General features: G+C 39.5%; 2 protein-coding genes and 1 pseudogene across 3 annotated transcripts in view; all 3 read left to right on the forward strand.

Moving 5' to 3' along the window:
• The window catches only part of LOC102689599 (protocadherin gamma-C5-like), a 211,921-nt gene that overhangs the window by 102,904 nt on the left and 83,621 nt on the right, over positions 1-25,396 (forward strand). The gene's annotated exons all lie outside the window — the stretch shown is intronic.
• On the forward strand, positions 808-3,845 carry LOC138241821 (uncharacterized; annotated as a pseudogene).
• Positions 4,460-8,265, forward strand: LOC102685738 (protocadherin gamma-A11-like). Its single transcript, XM_069196143.1, has 2 exons — positions 4,460-7,099; positions 8,146-8,265. The coding sequence occupies exons 1-2, from the start codon at positions 4,595-4,597 to the stop codon at positions 8,173-8,175; spliced, it is 2,535 nt and encodes an 844-aa protein (XP_069052244.1). The 5' UTR covers positions 4,460-4,594; the 3' UTR covers positions 8,176-8,265.

Consider the following 25,396-nt stretch of genomic DNA (forward strand, 5'->3'; position numbering starts at 1 on the left):
TGGATGGTGGAAATCCTCAAAGGTCTGGTACTGTTAAAATAGATGTCACTGTTCTAGATACAAACGACAACGCCCCTGTCTTTAATCAGTCAGTGTACAAAGCGATTGTCTTTGAAAATGCCTTAAAAAATACTTTAGTCACGACGCTAAACGCAAGTGATGCAGATACCGGTTCGTACGGTCATGTAACTTATTCATTTTCAGACCTGAAAGATAATGTAAGAGAAGCATTTAAATTAGATGAAAACACTGGTGCTATTTATTTAGCTGGTCAGATAGATTTTGAGAAAGCAAAGAAATATGAAATAAATGTAGAAGCAAAAGACCACGGGGGTCTTGCGGATTCCAGTAAAGTTGTAGTGGAGGTAATTGATGTCAATGATAATGCTCCAGTTATAACTGTCATGTCCTTCTCTAGTCCGGTGTCCGAGGACTCAGCACCTGGAACTACAGTGGCTATAATCAACGTAAAAGATTTAGATTCGGGCGAAAACGGCCAGGTCAGTTGTTCCATTAATCAAAATATTCCTTTTAAAATAAAATCATCTTTGACTAATTATTACACCCTGGTAACTGACGCAGTTTTAGACCGTGAAACGACTTCCGAATATAATATAACAATCACTGCCTCAGACGCAGGATCTCCACCTCTTAAAAGCAGCAAGATCCTAACTCTGAAAGTCTCAGATGTAAACGACAATGCTCCTGTATTTGAACAGGCTGCATATTCTGCTTATGTTGCTGAAAACAACTCTCCAGGTTTGTCTATATTTTCTGTAAAAGCTAAAGACTCCGATTGGAATCAGAATGTTACAAATCCACATTAAAGCACAAGATGGAGGCTCTCCGCCTTTAAGCTCCAAAGTTACGGTAAATATTTTTGTCCAAGACCAGAACGACAACTCTCCACAGGTCCTCTACCCAGTGCACACTGATGGCTCTCTGGTGGCTGAAATGGTGCCTCGTTCAGCAGATGTTGGCTATCTTGTCACTAAAGTTGTAGCTGTTGATGCTGATTCTGGGCAGAACGCCTGGCTCTCATATAAACTACTTAAAGCCACAGACAGGGCGTTGTTTGAAGTGGGATTACAGAACGGAGAAATAAGAACTTTACGTCAGGTCACTGATAAAGACGCTGTGAAACAGAGGCTTGTTGTTGTAGTGGAGGACAACGGGCAGCCCTCTCGTTCAGCTACAGTGAATGTGAACGTGGCGGTGGCGGACAGCTTCCCTGAAGTGCTCTCGGAATTCAGTGACTTCTCACAGGACAAGGATTACAATGACAACCTGACTTTTTATTTAGTCTTGTCCTTGGCTGTAGTTTCCTTTCTTTTCATTGTTTCTATCATTGTTCTGTTGTCAGTGAAGATCTATCGATGGAGGCAATCTCGTTTGTTCTATGAATCCAGTGGGAATCTCCCTGTTATTCCAAGCGCATATTATCCTCCTCGTTACGCTGACGTTGGAGGTACAGGAACTCTGCAGCACGTGTACAATTATGAGGTGTGTTTGACAACAGACTCTGGGAAAAGTGAATACAGATTCATCCGACCAAGCAGTCAAAATCTTCTTAACGCTGATGCCAGCGGGTCAGCAACTCTGCCTCATGTGCAGAAGGAGAAGAATCTCATAGATGACACAGATTCAGTAGAGGTGAGTGTTCTCTGATGCAGTAATTGGCAAAACTGGTAATTTCAGCAATTCATTTTATTGATAGAGTGTTTTTTATGTTTCTGTGGTTGTTGTTATTACGGAAGACAGGACAGCTTGGTAGTTGGCCTCTCCATTCGTTTCCTCAATTTTGCACCTGCCTCCTTCAAGTGTATCGTCGTGAATTTTCTGTGGGGCCCTGGTTTCCTATTACATTACAAAGACCTCTCATTTGGTGTTTCGGAGTTCTACCAGTCTGTTTCTGCCTGTCCTGCTGTGATGACCATTTCTAATAGGGTTATCCGGTGTCTAAAATGGTGAATTTATATTTGCTATGACATAATTTGAAAAGCAAAAAACTGATTAGTGTCTAGCTTCATCAACTGACATTCAGTTGTACTTTTTTAATTAAGTTACTATTGTTGTATAAAAAGAATGCAGAGAAGAATTCTTGTTTTTGGTCTTAGATCCAGAGTTTGCAGTACGTTTATAGTTTATTGAATATTCCCTTTATATAATAACACAAATATATTAAATATTTCTAAATATTATTAAATATCAGAATAGAATCCGACGTACTGTATACAATATTGTCTAATGTATGTGTACAATGACAAGGTTTTGCGGTTACTGTTTTGATCTCTTAGAGCTGCTGTCGATCAATTTGATTACAGTAGAAATCTGTTAGTCTTTCCCATATATTCTATAATGCAAGCGACGCAGACACCCTATCGACTGGATTGTTAATATATTCGTTTTTAAACCTTTAAGATAATGTCAACAGTGTGTTTAATCTAGAATGAATCACTGGTTAGATTTCAGAAGTGAACCAAAAAGATTTTGAAAAGGTCAGATATAATGAGATCAACAAAGAAAGCAAAGTCCTGAAAGGCCTCCGCAACACAGGTAAAGTTATCATTGAAATTTCCAAAGTAAATGACAATGAACCAATTATAACTGCAATGTCTTTCAAAAGTCCCATGATTCCTCACCTGGCAATACAAAAGCTATAATTAATGTAAAAGACATACATTAGATTCAATTGAGCTGTTCAATTAATCCAAATCTTCTTTTTAAAATAAAATTGCCCTTAATCGTCCTATGACACTCTGGTAGCCTATACAATTTTAGGTAGAGTTTATCGGTAAAAGAACATTACAATAATCGCTACAAACGGAGACTAGCCCTCTCACTCCTGCAGCAAAAGCTAAACCTTAAAATAATAGATATGAATGATGGCAGTGTCATTCATGAACATAATGGATTTAATGCTTTTGTTATAGAGAAGAACTCTCCAGGATTGTCCCTATTTTCGTTGACAGCGATGTACAGTATTTGAACACCAACCATAAGGTTCACATTTCTTGCTCTATCGATGATAAATTGTTGAATGAGACTTCCACTTCTTCCATCATCTCTTTTAACTATGACAGTGGTTTTATTTATGCAATGCAGGTTTTTTATTTATTCTGAACAAATGATAGACTGAGAACTTGAATTTATAACTCGAAATGGTGGATCTCCACCACTGAGCACTATGGCTACTTTAAAGATATATGTCCAAGAGCAGAACATGTTGGCTATCTCATCATTGAAGTTGTAGCTGTTGATGCTGACTCTGGACAGAACTCCTGGCTCATATAAACTGCTGAAAGCCACAGACAGGGCGCTGTTTGAAGTGGGATTACAGAACGGAGAAATAAGAACTTCACGTCAGGTCACTGATAAAGACGCTGTGAAACAGAGGCTTGTTGTTGTAGTGGAGGACAACGGGCAGCCCTCTCGTTCAGCGACAGTGAATGTGAACGTGGCGGTGGCGGACAGCTTCCCTGAAGTGCTCTCGGAATTCGGTGACTCTTCACAGGACAAGGATTACAATGACAACCTGACTTTTTATTTAGTTTGGTTTTTGGCTGTAGTCTCCTTCCTCTTATAATTCTCCGTCGTAGTCCTCCTGTTAGTGAATTTGCACAAATGGAGACAATCGCGTTTGTTTTATTAATTAAATGGGATTTTAATGTTTTTTCCAAGTGCTTATTATCCTTCCCTTTATGCAGAAGGTGCAGCTACAAGAACGCTTCAGCACATGCACAATTATGACGTGTATTTAAATACCAATTCTGGATCTTAAGTATGTCAGACCCAGTAGTCAGAAATTCTTAATTCATAATGCCAGCTCATCGGAATCATTATGAAAAAAAAACTATAGCAGATGGCTTTGATCCTACCGTACAGGTGAACAACATATAGAAATGTTTTATAATTGACATTTATAACTTAGCAGAATTGTTATTGTGACAGATATCATATCTAATCAGGTTTGAGCTGTCACATTAAGTGTAAATGAGATTTTACTGCAATGCATACAAAAAGCTTCTAAATACAAATAAAATTAACTTAAACATTTTTTTTAAATATTACTCACAGTAAGTGTGGAAAGTGTCAACAATACTTAAGATTTTCATGGTTGATATGTTAATATTGTCTAAGAACAAATGTTCACCTTTGCATTTATAGTGCTATCAAGTTTGCAGATCCTTTCTGAAGTATATTTCTGCTACTTTTTTCTGTACTGACAGAAGTTGTAAGTTTTATAAAAGATATTTATGTTTCATATAAAACCCTGCTTGTTTTCATAATGCGAGATAATCGGTATTTGCATTATATTTGAATACAGAAATTCATAGATTTCAGTTTACAATCATATTCGGCTTCTTCATGTATCAGTTGTTCTTTATTTGTACTCTAAGTGCCGCTGTTGATCAATGGAGCAATATTATCGAAGCAGAAAACCAGCAGGACCTCCCATATTATTGCGCTGTACTGGAGAGACAGATACAGAAAGACGCGCAGACTCGCTTTACAGCTCTGGGATGAAGCAGATTCAATCTATAACACTCTCCAACATTTTGATTCATTTGTTATTTTTCGGTATCATGTCTATATGAAGGGCAAAATCCTTGAAGTCGAATTTAAATCGATTGGGGTGAAGAGTTTGGAAAAGATGGGATTTACTCGATCTGCACTGGCGGAAAGAAAAAATTGCAGGACCTTAAAATGGCAAGTACTGCTGTTGATTGTGTGTTTGTGCAAATCCGTGGTAGTAACTGGACAGATTCGGTACTCGATTCCGGAAGAACTGAAGAAAGGCTCGTTAGTAGGGAATATCGCACAAGACCTGGGAATAGATCTGAACAGACTGAGAGCCGGCCGGGCTCGCATTGTGACTGAAGACAGCACCCAATATACCGAGCTAAAGACAGACAAAGGGCTTTTGGTTGTTAAAGAAAGGATAGACCGAGAGCAACTGTGCGGTGAAATATCTCCATGCAGCTTTAGTTTTGAGGTGATTCTGGAGAACCCAATGGAGCTGCATCGTGTAACAGTTGAAATTCTGGATATTAATGATAATGCTCCAACGTTTCAAAAGAATGAAATTAAATTAGAAATCAGCGAGTCGGTTGCTCCAGGAGCGCGTTTCTTATTGGGGAGCGCGGAGGACCCTGATGTAGGAGTTAACACTCTTCAGAATTATATTTTGTCTCCTCTTGATAATTTCGTTTTGAAGCAACATGCGCGTCCGGATGGTGTCAAATACGCGGAAATGGTGCTTCAGAAGCCTTTGGACAGGGAAAAGCAGGATAGGCTCTCTTTAACATTAACTGCTGTGGATGGTGGAAATCCTCAGAGGTCTGGTACTGTTAAAATAGATGTAGTTGTTCTAGATGCAAACGACAACGCCCCCGTCTTTAATCAGTCAGTGTACAAAGCGATTGTCTTTGAAAATGCCTTAAAAAATACTTTAGTAACAACGGTTAACGCAAGTGACGCAGATACCGGTTCAAACGGGCAGGTAACTTATTCGTTTTCCAACCTGAAAGGTCATGTGAGAGAAACTTTTAACTTAGATGAAAACACTGGTGTAATTTACGTAGTTGGTCAGATAGATTTTGAAAAAGCTAAGAAATACGAAATAAATGTAGAAGCAAAAGACCACGGCGGTCTTGCGGATTCCAGTAAAGTTGTAGTGGAGGTAATTGATGTCAATGATAATGCTCCAGTTATAACTGTCATGTCCTTCTCTAGTCCGGTGTCCGAGGACTCAGCACCTGGAACTACAGTGGCTATAATCAACGTAAAAGATTTAGATTCTGGCGATAACGGCCAGGTCAGTTGTTCCATTAATCGCAATCTTCCTTTTAAAATAACATCATCGTTAACTAACTATTACACCTTGGTAACTGATGCAGTTTTAGACCGCGAAACGACTTCCGAATATAATATAACAATAATTGCTACAGATGCAGGATCTCCTCCTCTTACAACCACTAAAATCTTAAATTTAAAAGTCTCAGATGTGAACGACAATGCTCCTGTATTTCAACGGAGTGTATATACTGCTTATGTTACTGAAAACAACTCTCCAGGTTTGTCTGTATTTTCTGTAAAAGCTAAAGATTCTGATTGGAATCAGAATGCCCGAATATCCTACCTTTTAGAAAACGCACTTATTAGTGGAACACCGGTATCGTCTTATATTTCTGTGAACTCTGATAGTGGGGTTGTCTATACTGTGCGCTCCTTTGATTATGAACAAATAAAGGAGTTACAAATCCACATTAAAGCACAAGATGGAGGCTCTCCGCCGTTAAGCTCCAATGTTACAGTAAACATTCTTGTCCAAGATCAGAACGATAATGCTCCTCAGATTCTCTACCCAGTGCACACTGATGGCTCTCTGGTGGCTGAAATGGTGCCTCGTTCAGCAGATGCTGGCTATCTTGTCACTAAAGTTGTAGCTGTTGATGCTGATTCTGGGCAGAACGCCTGGCTCTCATATAAACTGCAGAAAGCGACAGACAGGGCGCTGTTTGAAGTGGGATTACAGAACGGAGAAATAAGAACTTTACGTCAGGTCACTGATAAAGACGCTGTGAAACAGAGGCTTGTTGTTGTAGTGGAGGACAACGGGCAGCCCTCTCGTTCAGCTACAGTGAATGTGAACGTGGCGGTGGCGGACAGCTTCCCTGAAGTGCTCTCGGAATTCAGTGACTTCTCACAGAACAAGGATTACAACGACAACCTGACTTTTTATTTAGTGTTGTCCTTGGCTGTAGTTTCCTTTCTTTTTATTGTTTCTATTATCGTTCTGTTATCAGTGAAGGTCTATCGATGGAGACAATCTCGTTTGTTCTATGAATCCAATGGGAATCTCCCCGTTATTCCAAGTGCATATTATCCTCCCCGTTACGCAGACGTTGGAGCTACCGGAACTCTACAGCACGTGTACAATTACGAAGTATGTTTGACAACAGACTCTGGGAAAAGTGAATACAGATACATCCGACCATATAGCCAAAGTCTTCTTAACGCTGATGCCAGCGGGTCAGTGACTCTGCCTCATGTGCAGAAAGAGAAGAATCTCATAGATGACACAGATTCAGCAGAGGTGAGTGTTCCCTGAAAGATTCAGGAGATCTACCAATTTCAGCAATTAATTTAATTGATAAAACTAAAGCTTTACATTATGTTTATGTTGATGATGGCAAGACAGCACAGTAGTTTGCGCTACCTCTTTGTTTTAGATTCCTGAATTTATCGCTTTAATTGCGTTTTTCCCTGGGGTCCTATTGAATTTTCTTTGGGTCAGCAGTGTCCTGCCACATTCAAAGACATGTCTCCAATGCTGTTTCAGTATCGTCCCAGTTTGTTTGCGTCTGTGTGTGTCCTACTATGGACTGGCCTCCCAGATTGTTGTTCAGCTATAAATCACTTACCTCCAAAAAAGATTGGGCCCACCCCTGCAAGTAAGCAGTGGCTTTCTCATAAGGGATTGTTGTTAATAATGATTTAAAATTGAAATAATATATTTTTACTTAAAGTTCTATAAAGTTGCACTATTTCAAATCGGTTTGAATTTAAGTTTGATTTTAATTGGCTTTCAATTGTGATGACTCTTTCTATTACGATTATCCAGAGGCTTAAATGGTCTATTTTTACTTGGTATGACATAATTTGAAACGTTTGGCGTCTAGTTCCATCGACTTCAGTTCAGTTATATACCCGTGAATATTATTTTCTTTATGAATTCATCGTTCTGTTAGTGCGTATTGTTCTAAGTAAAAATGCAAAGTAGGCGACTTCTTAATGTTTTACAGTAGATGCAGAGCTAGCAGTATGTCTGTAGCTTATTGAATCTTTCCTTTATATAATGAAACAAATACAGTAAAAATGTACACGTTCTTAACACTCTGAATACATTCCAAGGATTCCAATCATATCTAACGTATTAGTGAAATTAGAATATTTTGAACTTTCTGTTTTTATCTCTCAGTGCCGCTCTTGATCAAGTTGGAGATATCATGTAAGATCCGTCAGTCTCTCCCATTTATTCAATGTCGCAAGCGATGCAGGCACCAAATCGAATGGATTGTTAATATATCCGTTGTCAAACTTTTAATATTATGTAACGTTTGCGTTTCACTTACACCGTAGGTGGAATCACTGGTAAGACAGCACTTTTAAATCGAAAAGATTTTGAAGAGGTCAGATATTATGAGATCGACGTAGAAAGCAAAGTTTTGAAGGGCCTCAACGACACAAGTAAAGTTATCATTGAGGTTTTGGATGTAAATGACAATGAACCAGTAATGACCGGTGCCCGATGAGTCCTCAGCCGGAACAACAATAACTGCAGTGTTATTAATGCAAAAGACCTACTTTCCGCGGAAATAGCGAGGTGAGTTCTTTAATTAATCCAAATCTCGTTTTTGAAATAAAATCGTCCTTAATTGTTCTGTCACAGGCTGGCAGCAGCCACAGTTTTAGATAGGGAGAATGTATTCTCTTTATGTAAATAGAGATAGGACATTACAATAACTGCTACAGGTGCAGACTCGCTGCTTTAAGTCTTAAAGTAGCAGTACAGATATGCCTGTTAATTTACTCATCTTTGAACATAGTAGATACCATCTTTTGTTGCAGACAATAATACTCCAATATTGTCTATATTTTCATTAAAAGCCACAAATGGAGATTCCAACCAGAATGTCTTACTTTATCGAAGATTAGTTGAACACCGGGATTTTCAATTCTTCCGTCGTCCCTGTTAACTCTGAAAGTCGTATTATTTATGCTGTGTAGTCCTTTGATACCAAAACAAAAACAAAATGAAAGACTATAAAGCTGAGCTTATACAGTAGCCCGAGATGGTGGCTTTCCACCAATGAGAACTAAAGCTACTATGAAAATGTATGTCCCAGACCAAAACGACTACCCTTCTCAGATACTCTACCTAGTACACACTGGTGGCTCTCTTGTGGATGAAATGGTACCACGTTCTTCAGATTTTGGCTATTGCCACTAATGTTGTAGCTGTTGATGTTGATTTTGGATAGAACGCCTGGCTCTCAATTACACTACTGTCACAAACCGCACGCAGGCACGCAGACGCCGTCGCATTCCCACGAGCACCCACTAATTAACTTCACGCACTTTCTCTATTTAAACTTTCACTCTGTAAGTTGTCCTCGCTTACCATTGAGGTTTCTTTAGCTTGAGCTGCAAAGTTAGTAGGGTCTTTTCCCTCGGAGCACGTTACAATTACTAAAAGCTACGGGCAGGTCGTTGTTTGAAGTGGGATTACCGAATGGGGAATTAAGACCTTTACGTCAGGATATTGATAAAGATTCTGTGGTAAAGCTTTGATAAAACTAAAGACAGTGGCTTGTTGTTGAAACAGAGGAATAAGAGAATATTCCTGTTATTAAAGAGCTTATCTTCCTCGTTGCGCAGACGTTGGAACCACTGAAGCATTTAATGAAGTTTAACTACCAGTGCTGGGAAGAGCGCATTTAAGTGTCAGACCGAGTAGTCAAAAGTTCAGAATTAATAATGCTTGCTCCTTGGAAATGCTGTCGCATATGTCAAAGTTAAAATTCTTGTTTTGAGTTAAATATATCACTTTTACTCGGGATACGTTTTTACAGTCAAATTTATTGTAATGTACGACACTTAACGGCCCTGAAAACATCAAAACCTACTGAATTGAAAATATAATTATCAAAATATTTATTTAGCTTTGGCAAATGTTTATCAATTGAAAGTCTACAATATACATTAGACTTTCATGACTGATATGTTACAGTGATCTAAGATCTATTTTCTCTTGCAGTTCTGTGAGGTTTGCAAATTACTTTTGAAGTGTGCTGACTTTGTACCAATCGTTCTCTACTGACCGTTTAACTTGACTGTTTTATGACATGTATATTACATATAAACCCGGGCTTCTGTTACTAATGCGAGTTAATCGGAATTGAAACTTCAAAATTAAAACCATTTCTGTCTTCATGTTTCAGCTGTTCTTTATTTGTACTCTAAGTGCCGCTGTTGATCAATGGAGCAATATTATCTAAGCAGAAAGCCAGCAGGACCTCCCATATTATTGCGCTGCACTGGAGAGACAGATACAGAAAGACGCGCAGACTCGCTTTACAGCTCTGGGATGAAACAGCTTCCGTGTATAACAGTCTGGTAGATTTTGATGCATTTATTTAATTTCCTAATCCTATCTGAATAAAGGGTAAAACCATTGAAGACTGAATTGAAATAAATTTGGGTGAAGAGTTTGGAAAAGATGGGATTTACTCGATCTGCACTGGCGGAAAGAAAAAATTGCAGGACTCTAAAATGGCAAGTACTGCTGTTGATTGTGTGTTTGTGCAAATCCGTGGTAGTTACTGGACTGATTCGGTACTCGATTCCAGAAGAATTGAAGAAAGGCTCGTTAGTAGGGAATATCGCACAAGACCTGGGAATAGATCTGAACAGACTGAGAGCCGGCCGGGCTCGCATTGTGACTGAAGACAGCACCCAATATACCGAGCTAAAGACAGACAAAGGGCTTTTGGTTGTTAAAGAAAGGATAGACCGAGAGCAACTGTGCGGTGAAATATCTCCATGCAGCTTTAGTTTTGAGGTGATTCTGGAGAACCCAATGGAGCTGCATCGTGTAACAGTTGAAATTCTGGATATTAATGATAATGCTCCAACGTTTCAAAAGAATGAAATTAAATTAGAAATCAGCGAATCAGCTGTTCCGGGAGCGCGTTTCTTATTGGGGAGTGCGCTGGACCCAGATGTGGGAGTTAACAGTCTTCAGAATTATATTTTAACTCCTCCTGATATTTTCGTTTTGAAGCAACATGCGCGTCCGAATGGTGGAAAATATGCAGAAATGGTGCTTCAGAAGCCTTTGGACAGGGAAAAGCAGGATAGGCTCTCTTTAACATTAACTGCTATGGATGGTGGAAATCCGCAAAGGTCTGGTACTGTGAAGGTAGATGTAATAGTTCTAGATGTGAACGACAATGCCCCCGTCTTTAATCAGTCAGTGTACAAAGCTTCTGTCTTAGAAAATGCATTTAAAAACACCTTAATCACTACTATTAACGCAAGTGACGCAGATACTGGTTCAAACGGGCATGTAATTTATTTGTTTTCAGACCTGGAAGGTAATGTTAGAGAGAGATTTAATTTAAATGAAAACACTGGTGCGATTTATTTAGCTGGTCAGATAGATTTTGAGAAAGCAAAGAAATATGAAATAAATGTAGAAGCAAAAGACCACGGGGGTCTTGCGGATTCCAGTAAAGTTGTAGTGGAGGTAATTGATGTCAATGATAATGCTCCAGTTATAACTGTCATGTCCTTCTCTAGTCCGGTGTCCGAGGACTCAGCCCCTGGAACTACAGTGGCTATAATCAACGTAAAAGATTTAGATTCTGGCGATAACGGCCAGGTCAGTTGTTCCATTAATCGCAATCTTCCTTTTAAAATAACATCATCGTTAACTAACTATTACACCTTGGTAACTGATGCAGTTTTAGACCGCGAAACGACTTCCGAATATAATATAACAATAATTGCTACAGATGCAGGATATCCCCCTCTTACGAGCAGTAAAATCCTATCTCTGAAAGTCTCAGATGTGAACGACAATGCTCCTGTATTTGAACAGTCTGCATATACTGCTTATGTAGCTGAAAACAACTCTCCAGGTTTGTCTGTATTTTCTGTAAAAGCTAAAGATTCTGATTGGAATCAGAATGCTCGAATCTCCTACCTTTTAGAAGACACTCTAATTAGTGGAACACCGGTATCCTCTTATATTTCTGTGAACTCTGACAGCGGAGTTGTCTATACTGTGCGCTCCTTTGATTATGAACAAATAAAGGAGTTACAAATCCACATTAAGGCACAAGATGGAGGCTCTCCGCCGTTAAGCTCCAATGTTACGGTAAATATTTTTGTCCAAGACCAGAACGATAATGCTCCTCAAATTTTGTATCCAGTCCACACTGATGGCTCTCTGGTGGCTGAAATGGTGCCTCGTTCAGCAGATGATGGCTATCTTGTCACTAAAGTTGTAGCTGTTGATGCTGACTCTGGACAGAACGCCTGGCTCTCATATAAACTGCTGAAAGGTACAGACAGGGCGCTGTTTGAAGTGGGATTACAGAACGGAGAAATAAGAACTTTACGTCAGGTCACTGATAAAGACGCTGTGAAACAGAGGCTTGTTGTTGTAGTGGAGGACAACGGGCAGCCCTCTCGTTCAGCTACAGTGAATGTGAACGTGGCGGTGGCGGACAGCTTCCCTGAAGTGCTCTCGGAATTCGGTGACTTCTCACAGGACAAGGATTACAACGACAACCTGACTTTTTATTTAGTGTTGACCTTGGCTGTAGTTTCCTTTCTTTTTATTATTTCTATCATAGTTCTGTTATCAGTGAAGGTCTATCGATGGAGACAATCTCGTTTGTTTTATGCATCCAAAGGGAATCTCCCCGTTATTCCAAGCGCATATTATCCTCCCCGTTACGCAGACGTTGGTGCTACAGGAACTCTGCAGCACGTGTACAATTACGAAGTATGTTTGACAACAGACTCTGGGAAAAGTGAGTACAGATACATCCGACCAAGCAGTCAAAATCTTCTTAACGCTGATGCCAGCGGGTCAGCGACTCTGCCTCATGTGCAGAAGGAGAAGAATCTAATAGATGACACAGATTCAGCAGAGGTGAGTTAACCTGAAAGATTATTCAGAAAAGCGTGCAATTTCAGCAATTAATTTAATTGATAAAAAATATGTTAGAGTATGTTTGTATTGTTGATGTTATTCCATACGACAAGACAGCTTATTAGTTAGCGTTCTTGCATTTCCCTTCTTGAGTTCGATTCCTGAGTTATGCGCCTGACGTGTTTGTCTCCTCTGTGTCCTAAGGTGTTTTCTCTGGGGGCACTGGTTTCCTGCCACATTCCAATGACATTTCGTGAAGGCTAATTGGCGTCTCCAAATTTTACCAGACTCCGACTGTATGTGTCTGTGTGTCCTGCTATGGTCTTGCTTCCCAGTTTGACTGTGGTTCTGCAATGAATCGCACGTCTGCAGGATAGAATCACGGCCAAAGTAGCGGCTTTCTCATGAGGGCTTGTTACCTCTTAGACGATTATTTTTTTTCAGTCATTGTTATATTTGCGTGTTGGGTTTTTTTTTGTTAAAGTCTTTTGAATTTAAATGCGCTTTAAAGTGGTGTGCAGAATAACAGATTTATGAATTTCGGATATCATGACACCTGTATTTTCTAATACGGTTATCCGCTAGTGGTGTAAAATGCAGTTTATGTTTTTATCTCTGAGTGCCGCTGTTATTGGAGGTTTGGAGATACTGGGCGTGTAAGAATCCATCAGTCCCGCCCATATATTTCATTTGTTTAACACACAGTGAGCAGTTCGCATTGTGCACTGCTGGGTTAACGCAGAAACTGGGATTCAGAAATATTTGGCGTTTATTGCCTGCATTTCTTTCAATTGCACAAACGAATTGGCAGAAAACATATTTGCTTATTTGTTTTCAATTAAACAATGGAATGTCGCATTTTTAGGTATTCTTTGTCTGTTTACTTCCTAATTAGGTGGTCTGTGGTCAGGTTCGGTACTCGATCCCAGAGTAAATGGTAAAGGGCCCCTTTTTGGGTAATGTCGCACATGATTTGGGTTTAGATTTTAAAAGACTGACCTTTCGAAAGGCTCGCATTTTTGCTGCTGGCAGCAGAGAGTTCATGGGGCTGAACACGAATAAAGGCACGCTGGTTATTAAAGAAAGGATAGACAGGGAGCAGTTATCTGGATAAATATCTCCGTGCAGTTTAAGTTTCCAAATCGTTCTTGAGAATCCAACGGAGTTGCTTTGAATTACAATTGAAATGTTGGATATTAACGAAAATACTCCAAAATAATGCCGAAAATACTTTCCTAAAAAAGAAATCGAATTAGAAATCAGCGAGTCCTCTGCGCCAGGAGCGCGCTTTATTTTAGACAGCGCAGTAGATCCGGATGTCGGTGTTTATACAGTCCAAACGCTCGCTTAAACCTACCGAAAATGTCGTTTCCAAATTACACTCACATTCTGACGGCAGTATGTGGAGATGATTCTCCAAACAGGTTTCGAAAGAGAAAAACACGAAGATTGATTTATTATCAACTGCTTTAGATGGCGGAACTCCTCAGAGATCCGGCACTATGAACATACATTGTGATGTAGTGGATGCAAATGACAATGCACCAAGCAGTTTATAAAGCCAGTATTTTAGAAAACTCACCTAGAGGGACATTTGTAACCATGGTAAACGCAACAGACTCTCGGAATTCACTGACTTATTTTGTTAGTGAAGTTGAACAGATGGAGGCAAACTCGTTTATTATATGATTCCAAAGGGAATCTCCCTGTTATTCCAAGCGCATATTATCCTCCTCGTTACGCGGATATTAGTGCAACCAGAACTCTGCAGCACATGTACAATTATGAGGTGTGTCTGACAACTGACTCCGGGAAAAGTGAATACAGGTACATCCGATCCCTTAGTCAAAATCTTATGAACGTTGACGCCACTGGCACAAAGACATAGTGCGGACGGTGCAGAAAGAGACCACCTGATCTGAAAGCTCAGATCTATCGGCAGAGACTGGGTTCCATGATTCTCTTTGGAGATAAAATTCGAGTTTCTTTTCGATCTACAGGTTGTGAATTAGTAAAAGTAATTTTGTCAGCCTGGTTTGTGAAATGATTGTGGTCTGGTACAAGCCTTTATTTTGCAGCTTGAAGTAGCTTTTTTTTAATTCCATGAATCTTAAAATTGTAGTCGTCCAAACAAGATACCGTATAAACAACAAAGTTTAATTGAAAGTATGCACCCGTAAAACTCCACAGAACAAATATCATATGTACAGTACAACTTGATTATTCGTAATGCATGCCGTGAGGGTCCTGAAAAAAAACAAATGTTAACAATGGGTTCAGGGTCGAATGAAGCATTTAGCATTGTAAATTACTTTTAACGCAGTTATTTATAGGACCTTTAAATAAGGTCCTTTAAAGGCCTTTTACAACAATTGTTTAATCACAGTTTTCAGCTGACAGGAGCTCATGTACTGTGTGCATGTTAGCGTTTCAGTTGCTCTTTTATTTGATTATTATTGTGTTTAAAATATCGACAATTCCACAAATCAGCAACAACACTTTCCCTGTGATAGACATTATTATTGATGAAATGCCGGGTTTTCTGCAGACCACACCCTGCTTTCTTCAATGTGTTTATTCATTTTTATTACACCTCCTCTTTTCTTGTCACATGACTTAATGATTATGATGATGTTAATAGTAACGACGGGAATGGTTTATATTATTTTCAGTAGTAATAGCTACTGGAGCTTCAATAGTAAAAGTAGTAAATACAACAACGATGAGAATTTTAAAAAACATTGAACTATAAGAGCTACTGATATGATAAAACAATAGTCAAAATCTGCACAAATCACCTTTACGTTTCATAAAGTACAGCATGCAATACCATTACAAGGGCTCTTAACACTGTAACTACTAGAAAATGTTTTTGTAGTTCTGTATTTGAACTCAAAGTGCCGCTGTTGATCAGTGGGAGGGAGGTCTAGGCTATGATTTGAGATTCCACATAACCTCCCCGTGTTTTTGTACTGTGGGACACAGACTGTAAAGACTGCTGGCTCTTTACACGATGCTTGGATTACAGAAAAAAAACACTACATGAACGCTGATCATGTTATGTGGTATGCTTCATTCTGTTTTGAGAACAGCATTATCGATTGAATAATATAACATTTTTATAATTGGAGGACAGCATGGGCTATGTTTATTTTGAAATTTCAAGACGAAAGTCGGAGAGGACAATGAAATGGCAAGTATGGTTCGGCGTTTTTTTCATATGTGGCTTTAAAACCGTTTGTAGTCACGTTTCGTATTCAATACCCGAGGAGATGACGAAGGGATCTTTTGTAGGGGATATTATGAAGGATCTGGGGTTAGATGTTAAAAGACTGATATCTGGAAGAGCTCGGATTTTCACCGGAGACAATAACGAGTACATTGAACTAAAGGTGGATAAAGGCGTATTGGTTGTTAAGGAAAGGATAGACAGAGAGCTGCTGTGCGGGAGGAGATCGCCATGTAATTTACATTTCCAGATTATTTTAGAAAATCCAATGGAGTTATACAGCATTGTTTTAGAAATATTAGATATTAATGATAATGCTCCTGCATTCCCCACTGATGAGATTAGATTAGAAATAAACGAGCTGGCTGTCCCAGGAGCAAGGTTTTTGCTAGAGAGCGCGGTGGATCCTGATGTGGGTGTTAATACACTGCAAAACTATATTCTTAAACCCACCGATAATTTCGTTTTACAATTACATTCACAGCCGGATGTCAGCAAAAGCGTTGAAATGATGCTACAGAAACCGTTAGATCGAGAAAAACAAGAGGAGATGTCTTTAATATTAACCGCTGTAGATGGCGGCGACCCGCAGATGTCTGGCACTGTGAAAATACACATTACTGTAACAGACGCCAATGACAACGCTCCTGTATTTAGTCAGGCTCTTTATAAAGCCGTGGTTGTAGAAAATGCACCAGAAGGAACATTAGTCACAACAGTGAGTGCCTATGATGCAGACAAAGGATCTAACGGGCTTCTTACGTACGCTATATCACATCTTACTGATGAGATTGGCAACATGTTTCAGTTAGACCCGCATACTGGAGAATTAAAGGTTAAAGGAAGAATAGATTATGAAAAAACTCAGCATCATCAAATAAATATTCAAGCTAAAGACGAAGGCAATCTTGTGGATTCCAGTAAAATAGTTATCGAAGTAACAGATGTTAATGATAACACTCCAGTTATAAATCTCGTGTCACTCTCAAGCTCTATACCCGAAAATGTGCCAACTGACACCGTTATTGCTATGATTAATGTCCAGGATCAAGACTCGGGCAACAACGGGATTGTTCATTGCACTGTCAACGAAAATGTCCCGTTTAAAATCGTATCATCTTCAAATCATTTCTATAAACTAGTCACTGATAACGTTCTGGACCGAGAAACTGTCCCTCAGTATAATATAACAATTACTGCTACTGATAGCGGAGTAGCTTCCCTATCAAGCAACATTACAATACATTTGCAAATATCAGATGTAAACGATAATGCTCCCTTTTTTGAAATGAATTCATTTTTTGCAAACATAATGGAAAACAACATTCCTGGCATCTCAATATTAACATTGAAAGCCAAGGACGATGACTGGAACCAGAATGCTCGTATTTCTTATATTCTTGATGAAACAAATATTAAGGGAGAACCTGTTTCGTCATATATATCCGTAAACTCTAATACTGGGATTGTCCATGCAGTGCGATCTTTTGACTTTGAGCAGATTAAGGATTTCCAAATTTGCGTTAAAGCTCAAGATGCGGGTTCGCCTCCACTTAGTAGTAATGTGACTGTAAAAATTTCCATACAAGACCAGAACGACAACTCTCCACAGGTCCTCTACCCAGTGCACACTGATGGCTCTCTGGTGGCTGAAATGGTGCCTCGTTCAGCAGATGCTGGCTATCTTGTCACTAAAGTTGTAGCTGTTGATGCTGACTCTGGACAGAACGCCTGGCTCTCATATAAACTGCTGAAAGCGACAGACAGGGCGCTGTTTGAAGTGGGATTACAGAACGGAGAAATAAGAACTTTACGTCAGGTCACTGATAAAGATGCTGTGAAACAGAGGCTTGTTGTTGTAGTGGAGGACAACGGGCAGCCCTCCCGTTCAGCTACAGTGAATGTGAACGTGGCGGTGGCGGACAGCTTCCCTGAAGTGCTCTCGGAATTCAGTGACTTCTCACAGGACAAGGATTACAATGACAACCTGACTTTTTATTTAGTCTTGTCTTTGGCGATAGTCTCCTTTCTTTTTATTTCCTGTATCATTGTTCTGTTGTCAGTGAAGGTCTACAGATGGAGACAGTCTCGTTATTTCTATGAATCCAATGGGAATCTCCCTGTTATTCCAAGCGCATATTATCCTCCCCGTTACGCAGACGTTGGAGGTACAGGAACTCTGCAGCACGTGTACAATTACGAGGTGTGTTTGACAACAGACTCTGGGAAAAGTGAATACAGATTCATCCGACCCGTTAGTCAAACTCTTGCGAACGTTGAAGTCAGTGATTCAGAGACGATGCGGATGGCACAAAGGAAGAACAGTGTAAAAGAAGACACCGACGGAAAGTCAGAGGTGAGAATTAAGACATTAAACCGAGATATAATTAACTACTTTCTAATTTTAGTCAGTGTCATGTACGCTCTAAATTATTGTTTACCTGAACTGAAATGTTATCTTCATGTTTATTTTTTCAGAACTTCTCACATTATAACCGAGAAGAAATATATTACCCAAACACTCTAAAATTTATTTTCTAAACATAATATTGTATTCCGTTTTGAACTCCTTAATGAAAAGTAAAAAAAAATACCTTTGTGTAGCCGGGAAATGTGTAATAATCCCATTTGTGTGTACCGCTTGTCTTCTCTTTTGTAATGGTTACGCACGTTAAATTTGTATTATTATTATTATTATTATTATTATTATTATTATTATTATACGTTGAGAAATTGAATTTGATGTGTAAAAAACAAGGAAATGATTGCGCAGTTCTGAACTTGAACTCAAAGTGCCGCTGTTGATCAGGAGGGCGGCTCTGTGTTAGTTTTGCCTTGCCAGGACCTCCCCTGTTACAGTGCTGTGGAAAAGGCAGGCATAACAGCTCACAGCGAACACGGAGGCTGGAGTACATATGAAGGACTAAAAGAGAGAGGCGCTGCTTTTTTGGAAAGAAACGCATTTACTTCCGATATTTTCTCTGTATATTGAGTGCACAGGAATGATATAATAGAGAACACCGAGTATCATGATGCGCAATACGGCATATTGGCGCTTTCCTTTCGCAAGGAGAAAAATGAACTGGACAATGAAATGGCAAGTACGGTGTTTCTTTGTAAGTCTCTGTTGTATAGAGGCAGTTTTCAGCCATGTTACATATTCTATTCCGGAGGAAATGCAAAAGGGCTCCTTTGTGGGGAATATTGCTCATGATTTAGGACTGAGTATTAAAAGGATGATCAGTGGTAGAGCTCGTATTTTCACCGGAGATAGTAGCGAATACGTTGAGCTGAATCGAGATAAAGGCATATTGGTTGTGAAAGAAAGAATTGACAGAGAAGAGCTTTGTGAAACTATGACGCTTTGTAATCTTCAGTTTCAGATTGTTCTAGACAATCCAATAGAATTCTACCGTGTTACAGTGGAGATCGTAGATGTGAACGACAACGCTCCAGTTTTTCCAAAAGGCGAGGTGAAATTGGAAATAAGCGAGCAGGCTGTTGAGGGAGCGAGATTTGTGCTAGAGAGCGCCGTAGATCCTGATGTGGGTGTTAACACACTGCAGACCTATATGCTTAAACCATCTGATAATTTTCATTTAAATGTAAACACACGGCCTGATGGAAGTAAACACGTAGAAATGGTGCTACAGAAACCATTAGATCGAGAGAAAGAAGAGAAGATTTCGTTGTTGTTAACGGCAGCTGATGGCGGAGATCCACAAATGACAGGCACAATTAAAATATACATTGATGTGCTAGACGCTAATGACAACGCTCCTGTTTTTACTCAGAGAATGTACAAAGCCTCGGTGATGGAGAATGTCCTTAAAGGTACCGCAGTGACCAGAGTTAGCGCCTCTGACGCTGATAAAGGATCAAACGCGCAAATTACATATTCTATTTCACACACTAAAGAGGGTGTAAGTGAGGTTTTTAGCATAAATCCAGCTACTGGAGAAGTGAGTGTGACGGGTCAGATAGATTTTGAGAAAAACAAACATTATGAATTGAATATCCAAGCCAAAGACGAAGGTGGCCTCATAGACTCTAGTAAAATCCTAATTCAGGTTATTGACATTAATGATAATACTCCTATAATATCTGTTATGTCGTTTTCTAATGTTATACCTGAAGATACTTTACCCGGGACTGTTATAGCTGTTGTTAATGTACAAGACTCAGATTCTGGGAGCAATGGTCAGGTTCATTGCATTATAGATGAAAACGTCCCATTTAAATTATTATCCTCCGCAACTAATTTCTATAGTTTAGTAACCGATGGCATGTTGGATCGTGAAGCACATTCAGCATATAACATTACTATTACTGCCAATGATGAAGGGTTGCCTCCTCTTTCAAACACTTTGACTTTGACTTTGAAAATATCAGATGTTAATGATAACTCCCCGGTCTTTGAAATGACCTCATATACGGCATATATCACGGAAAATAACATACCAGGCCTGTCTTTATTCTCCGTTAAAGCCAAAGACTCTGATTGGAATCAAAACGCTCGGGTGTCTTATATTCTTGAGGAATCAAACCTGAACGGATCACCAGTATCTTCATATATATCGGTCAATTCTGATAGTGGAGTCCTCCACGCAATACGCACTTTCGACTATGAGCAGATTAAGTCCTTTCAAGTTCATGTTAAAGCTCAGGACGGGGGGTCTCCACCTCTTAACAGCAACGTGACAGTTAATATCTTTGTCCAAGACCAGAACGACAACGATCCCCAGATTCTCTACCCAGTTCACATTGGTGGCTCTCTGGTGGCTGAAATGGTGCCTCGTTCAGCAGATGTTGGCTATCTTGTCACTAAAGTTGTAGCTGTTGATGCTGACTCTGGACAGAACGCCTGGCTCTCATATAAACTGCTGAAAGCGACAGACAGGGCGCTGTTTGAAGTGGGATTACAGAACGGAGAAATAAGAACTTTACGTCAGGTCACTGATAAAGACGCTGTGAAACAGAGGCTTGTTGTTGTAGTGGAGGACAACGGGCAGCCCTCCCGTTCAGCTACAGTGAATGTGAATGTGGCGGTGGCGGACAGCTTCCCTGAAGTGCTCTCGGAATTTACTGACTTTTCACAGGACAAGGATTACAATGACAACCTGACTTTTTATTTAGTCTTGTCTTTGGCTGTAGTTTGCTTTCTGTTTATTGTTTCTATCATCGTTCTGTTATCGGTGAAGAAATACCGATGGAGACAATCTCGTTTGTTCCATGAAGCCAACGGGAATCTTCCTGTTATTCCGGGAGCATATTACCCACCCTGTTACGCAGATGTTGGCGCTACAGGAACTTTACAGCACCTGTACAATTACGAGGTGTGTTTGACCACTGACTCTGGGAAAACTGAATATAGATACACGAGACCTAATAGTCAAAGTCTTGTGAACGTTGATGATAAAGGTACAGAGACAATTCGGCGCTTGCAGGCAGAAAACACGCCTCAGAGTACGGACACTGCAATGGAGGTGAGCATTGGTTGCCTTATCAATTCATGAGTGATCTTGTTATAATACGCTCTTTTTACCTTTGAACTGTCTGAACCAAATGAAAGTGAAACTGCAATTAGACCAATATAATCGACTGTTAATCATTTGTAAATGACCGATATTGCGTATCCACGCCTTTTTGAGCACAGCTTTTTATATCATTCTCCAGTTTCTTAATATTACCTAGTTATTTATTACTTAACGCACATCAAAGGCTGTGGAGTTAGCATTAAAAACTCACAATATCGTTCAGTTTCTACAGCTACTGTAGTTTGAGTTGTGTTATTTTAATTATTGTTGGTGTTTTCATAATCCTCAGTGTTGCTCTTCTTGCAGTTTTATTTATTTAATAATTTTAAATACTCGCATGCTTCGCATATTCGTATTTTCATAATTAGATTATGTTCATTTTACCCATATATTTATATATAAATAAGTTTAACTTTTTTGGGTTTAGCCGAATAATTGTGAGAGGCATGCAAAAAAAGAGGAAAACAGACTAAAGTCACAGTTCGGCCTGTTATTCTCCTGAAGTATTCTATACTCTTATATTCGGCTGGAAAGATTAAATCAGATATTCGGGACATCATGTGCCTCTGAAGATTCCATAATCACCCCCTGCCCAACACTGAGGGTTGCATTTTGCTCGTTGTTGCTGTGACTATCATAGATAGCATCGAGATGAAAGTACTGAGGAGACAGAAGACGTTGCAAAACCCGTGTTTCACAAATTATTTGATGACAAAAGCACGGAGATTTTTCTGAATTTGTAAAAAAGAGAGAAAAATAAATGTAGTTCGTCATATGGGCTCAGAGTGCCGCTGTTGATCGACAGGGAAATTGTGTTTTAACAATCTCAGAAGGCCCTCCCATATTGTAACAGAAAAAAAGCAGCTTACATTCTGTGCAGAACCTGCATTACAAAACGGAGATCAATGACACATAACCGCTGTGTTTTTTATCACAACGCAACCACTCCTGCGTCATCTACGTGTAAAGATTCGGTGTTGGAATTAAATAGAAGAGTTGTTCATCTAGTTATACTGTATGCACAGTGGGATTAATGTTTTTTGGCAACACAAGGAGAAAGACGAACTGGACAATGAAATGGCAAGTACGATACTTCATTATAGGTCTCTGTTGCATTGAGGCGGTTTATACTCATGTCAGATATTCTATACCGGAGGAAATGGCAAGGGGTTCATTTGTTGGCAGCATTGCACAGGATTTAGGGTTAAATTTGAAAAGACTGGTTAGCGGCAAGGCTCGAATTTTCACCGGAGACAATAGTGAGCACATTGAGCTGATTCGAGATAAAGGAACATTGGTGATCAAAGAAATAATAGACAGAGAGCAGCTGTGTGGACAAGCGTCACCTTGTTCTATACATTTTCAACTTGTTCTTGATAACCCGATAGAGTTTCATCGTGTTACCGTCGAAATCATCGATGTGAATGATAATGCTCCGGTTTTTCCTCATACCGAATTAAGATTACAAATAAGTGAGGTGTCTCTGCCGGGAACGCGATTTGTGCTAGAAAGCGCGGTGGATCCTGACGTGGGAGTTAATACTCTCCAGACCTATACCCTTAAACCCTCAGATCATTTTAATTTAAACCTGCATTCACAGCCGAATGGTAATAAATATGTAGAGATGGTTCTTCAGACGCAGCTAGATCGTGAAAGCCATGAAGAGATTTCTCTGTTATTAACAGCTATTGATGGAGGGGAACCGCAAATGTCTGGTACAGTTAAAATACACATTACAGTGGTTGATGCTAATGACAACGCTCCTGTTTTTACACAGAGAAATTATAAATGTTCAGTCGCAGAGAATGCTCTTAAAGGCACCTTGGTGACTACTGTAAGTGCCACTGATGCTGATGAGGGATCAAACGCGCTAGTAGAATATTTGATATCGCACAGCACAGATAGTGTCAATGAAATGTTTAAATTAGACCCAACATCCGGTGAGGTAAAAGTAATTGGCCAACTGGATTTTGAGAAAACGAAGCACTATCAACTAAACATTCAGGCTAAGGACGGAGGCAGCCTTATTGACTCCAGCAAAATAATAATTGAAGTTACTGATATAAATGATAACAGTCCGGTTATATCTGTCATGTCATTTTCAAATTCAGTACCCGAAGACGCGTTGCCAGGGACTGTCATAGCTGTTATTAATGTGCAGGACTTCGATTCTGGAAATAACGGTCTCCTACATTGTTCTATACTTGAAAACGTGCCATTTAAAATAATATCTTCTTCAAACACATTCTATAGCTTGGTGACCGATACGTTATTAGATCGTGAAACAGAACCTGAATATAACATCACTGTTATTGCAACTGATGAAGGGGTGCCTCCTCTGTCGAGTAATATAACGTTATTCTTAAAAATATCAGATGTTAATGACAATACCCCTGTTTTCGAAATGGCGTCTTATACGGCATATGTAATGGAAAATAACATGCCGGGTATGTCTCTTTTGTCCTTAAATGCGAAAGATGCTGATTGGAACCAAAATGCTCGTGTTTCCTATTTTCTCCAAGAGTCGGAAATTAACGGGGTGCCCGTTTCTTCTTATATATCCATAAACTCTGACAGTGGAGTCATCCATGCAGTACGCACTTTAGACTACGAGCAGATAAAAGGTTTTCAGATTTGCGTTAAGGCTCAAGACGGGGGCTCTCCTCCACTTTCTAGTAACGTGACTGTAAACATTCTTGTCCAAGATCAGAACGACAACAATCCTCAGATTCTCTACCCAGTCCACACTGATGGCTCTCTGGTGGCTGAAATGGTGTCTCGTTTAGCAGATGTTGGCTATCTTGTCACTAAAGTTGTAGCTGTTGATGCTGATTCTGGACAGAACGCCTGGCTCTCATATAAACTGCTGAAAGCGACAGACAGGGCGCTGTTTGAGGTGGGATTACAGAACGGAGAAATAAGAACTTTACGTCAGGTCACTGATAAAGACGCTGTGAAACAGAGGCTTGTTGTTGTAGTGGAGGACAACGGGCAGCCCTCTCGTTCAGCTACAGTGAATGTGAACGTGGCGGTGGCGGACAGCTTCCCTGAAGTGCTCTCGGAATTCAATGATTTCTCACAGGACAAGGATTACAACGACAACCTGACTTTTTATTTAGTCTTGTCTTTGGCTGTAGTTTCCTTTCTTTTTATTGTTTCTATCATCGTTCTGTTATCGATGAAGTTCTACCGATGGAGACAATCTCGTTTTTTCTATGATTCCAAAGGGAATCTTCCTGTTATTCCCGGAGCATATTACCCACCCTGTTACGCAGACGTTGGTGCCACAGGAACTCTGCAGCACGTGTACAATTACGAGGTGTGTTTGACAACAGACTCTGGGAAAAGTGAATACAGATACATCCGACCCGTTAGTCAAACTCTTGTCAACTGTGGCACAGAGACAATGCCTCGGGAACAAAATGAGAAGACCCCGTTAGACACCACTGACATTTCAACTGAGGTGAGATGAGACCTTTTTGCTGAAAACTTGCTTCGCCTATTTGGATATTGTAATCTTTTATCTCTGTATTTTCCTTTCGAATTGTTTTGAGTGCATCAGTAATTGTCAATTTGCAATTGTGGTTATCGGACTTAACATTTTATGCAGAAAGTAGTTCCGAATATTATTATTATTATTATTATTATTATTATTAATAATAATAATAATAATAATATTAATAATAATAACCCTCCTCTATTAGTATTATAGTTGCTGTTGCTACTGTAATATGCTTTTATTTTACTCCTTCCGCGCTTTCTTGAAGTGCTTTATCTCAAACTTCCTTATGTTACAGCATTTGAGGCTTATTTTCGTTCTCCGTGGCAAGTTAGGCATACTTCTATTTCTTAATAACCATATGTTTATTACTGTTTAGAATCTACTACTTCTAATCCTGT

The sequence above is a fragment of the Lepisosteus oculatus genome, chromosome 11, assembly GCF_040954835.1.
Source record: "Lepisosteus oculatus isolate fLepOcu1 chromosome 11, fLepOcu1.hap2, whole genome shotgun sequence".
Lineage (NCBI taxonomy): Eukaryota > Metazoa > Chordata > Actinopteri > Semionotiformes > Lepisosteidae > Lepisosteus > Lepisosteus oculatus.